Source organism: Grammomys surdaster, unplaced genomic scaffold, assembly GCF_004785775.1.
Source record: "Grammomys surdaster isolate TR1022 unplaced genomic scaffold, NIH_TR_1.0 61, whole genome shotgun sequence".
In the NCBI taxonomy this organism is placed as follows: domain Eukaryota; kingdom Metazoa; phylum Chordata; class Mammalia; order Rodentia; family Muridae; genus Grammomys; species Grammomys surdaster.
The window spans coordinates 334,562-336,725 of NW_021604563.1; the positions used below are offsets into that span (position 1 = coordinate 334,562).

General features: G+C 50.7%; 1 protein-coding gene across 1 annotated transcript; it reads left to right on the forward strand.

Annotated features, from left to right (window-relative positions):
* Positions 1-279: 279 nt before the first annotated feature.
* On the forward strand, positions 280-2,164 carry Armcx6 (armadillo repeat containing X-linked 6; the record flags this gene model as incomplete). The annotated part of the gene is made up of 4 exons (XM_028771496.1): positions 280-369; positions 674-763; positions 1,074-1,152; positions 1,475-2,164. A coding segment is annotated over exon 4 (546 nt), but the record flags the coding sequence as incomplete, so codon positions are not given.

Sequence of the window (2,164 nt, forward strand, 5' to 3'; positions counted from 1 at the left end):
TGCAGGAGTTTGAACACCAACGAATAGATGAGACATTTCCCCCAAGAAGAAAGTGTGAATGCACAGTGATTCAGAAAAGTCAAACTCAAACATTATAGAGAAACCGTAACTTCTTTCTGGTTTCTGGTATTGTTATAGTGAAAAAGACTAACAGGGCCCCAAGTATTGGGGGAGGTTCGGAGCCTACTGACTCCTGCCGCACTGCTTGTGGGAGTGGAAATTGGGGGCTAGAGCTCACTGGTGACGTGGCTGTCACGTGACCAAGAGCCGCCTAGAGCCGAAGTCCTGTTAGTCGCCTCTGACTGGGTACCAACCCCCTATTACTCTGCAGGCGCGTGAAGGAGAAGGAAACTCGCTGGGACCGTGCAGGTCGGTGGAAGCTGCTTGGAAGGCGATGGGGGTGGGAGAGGGCCAAGAGCACCTCGCATCCAAGTTTGGCGAATATGGGCTATGTTCCTTTCTCACCTACTTTTTAAATACCTATCCCTGGACCCGCATCCCGCCCTCGATTCTTTTAATAGGGAGAAGTGGCAGGCTTCAGGTTGGGGCGAGGTGGGTGAACGGCGGTTGCACAAAATCCAAGCAAAGAAAGGACTCACGATCCAGGCACTACGTCCCGGGTGCTGGTCAGTGCACCAAGCACTCCGTGCCCTCGGTCCCCTGTCTGTTATAGGTCTCCGCTGGAGCCTAGGCTAGAGAAGCAAACCGCCTTGGTTGGAACCTTGCTGCAGGTTTGAAGGTGGGATTCATCCTGAACCTAAAGGTAGGAGATGAGGGGGGCTGGGATCTTTGCGGGTCAGGTCCGAGTCGCCCTCTCCTGGCCCCTTCTTTCTCCACACCCCCTCCCATTTCGGTGCAGGGAAAGGGGTGTGGCGGCCTTTGCTGGGGAAATGGCGGACGAGGAGGGGGCGGGGAGGCCCTCGTTAGCAAAGTCGGGAGGGTGTGAGAAGTAATATTCTTACTCAAAAAACCCAAATTCAGAAAAGCACCAATCGATGTAGTTATATCTGTCCAACTACACTTTCAGTTTTCCATTGCTGTCTTACATCGCTTTACGGTTGTCCTTCTGGCAGGCTCGGTCCACCTTTCTCCGGGAGGAGAATACAGCAGAAGACACGAGAAGGAAAACGAATTCACTTGGTTTTTGTTGAGGTTAGTTAGAAAACATGCAGTGTTTTGGGGGTGGGGAGGAGGAGGAGAGAAAGGAGGCGGGTGGTAAAGAAGCCTACATGAGGGTTAGCTGTTCCTTTCACCTGCTTACCTGTTAAAGTAAGAGCCTCATCTACTGTCTATCTCTGAGAATCCTGGAAGCATAAAGTAAATCTTGAGGGTAGATATGGGAAGACAGAAAAGAACAATGAGATAATTCCCTAATAATTCAAGTTTCTCAGAGAGAATTTGAACGCCTACCTGTCTGGGCAGGTACGAACCCAGTCACAGCTGAGAGCTCTAATGCTGTTTATCTCACTCTTAGATTCACTACAAGCATCACAGAAGCCTAGGATAGGCTGAAGACTACTAGCCTGCACCATTATTCACACATCCCTTGAACGTTCTCTTCAATCAGGTGAAGAAAGACCCTCTTCTTTCTGGCTACAAGGCTCACACACCTATAAGCATGGGTCGGGCCCGGGAAATGGGTTGGATGGCAGCTGGACTGATGATTGGGGCTGGTGCCTGTTACTGCATGTACAAACTGACCATGGGAAGAAATGAGGGGAACGAGGTGGAGAACGAGGAGGAAGATGAATGGGATGATGAGCAGGATCTGGATGAAGAGGAGGCAGACATTTGGTTTGATTTCACAGCAATGGCTCGACCCTGGAATGAGGATGGGGATTGGGATGAACCTGGGACCCCAGGTGGGACTGAGGACAGACGGTCAGGTGGTGGAAAGGCAAACAGAGCACACCCAATCAAGCAGAGGCCATTCCCTTATGAACATAAAAACGTATGGGGTGTACAGAGCTTTAAATCCTACAGTTGTGTGCTTGACCTGACCAAGTATGCTTTCAGTCAAAGAAAGAAAATGTTCTCAGAGCCCACAAATGGCTTTTCCCTTAGCCACAATGTCAGGAAGCATTTGGCCAGCCTCTCAGTGGTTGGAAACAGGTGTTCCACCCCCCAGCCCACGGTGAGGGAGAAGGCTTTGTGTGTCCCTGAA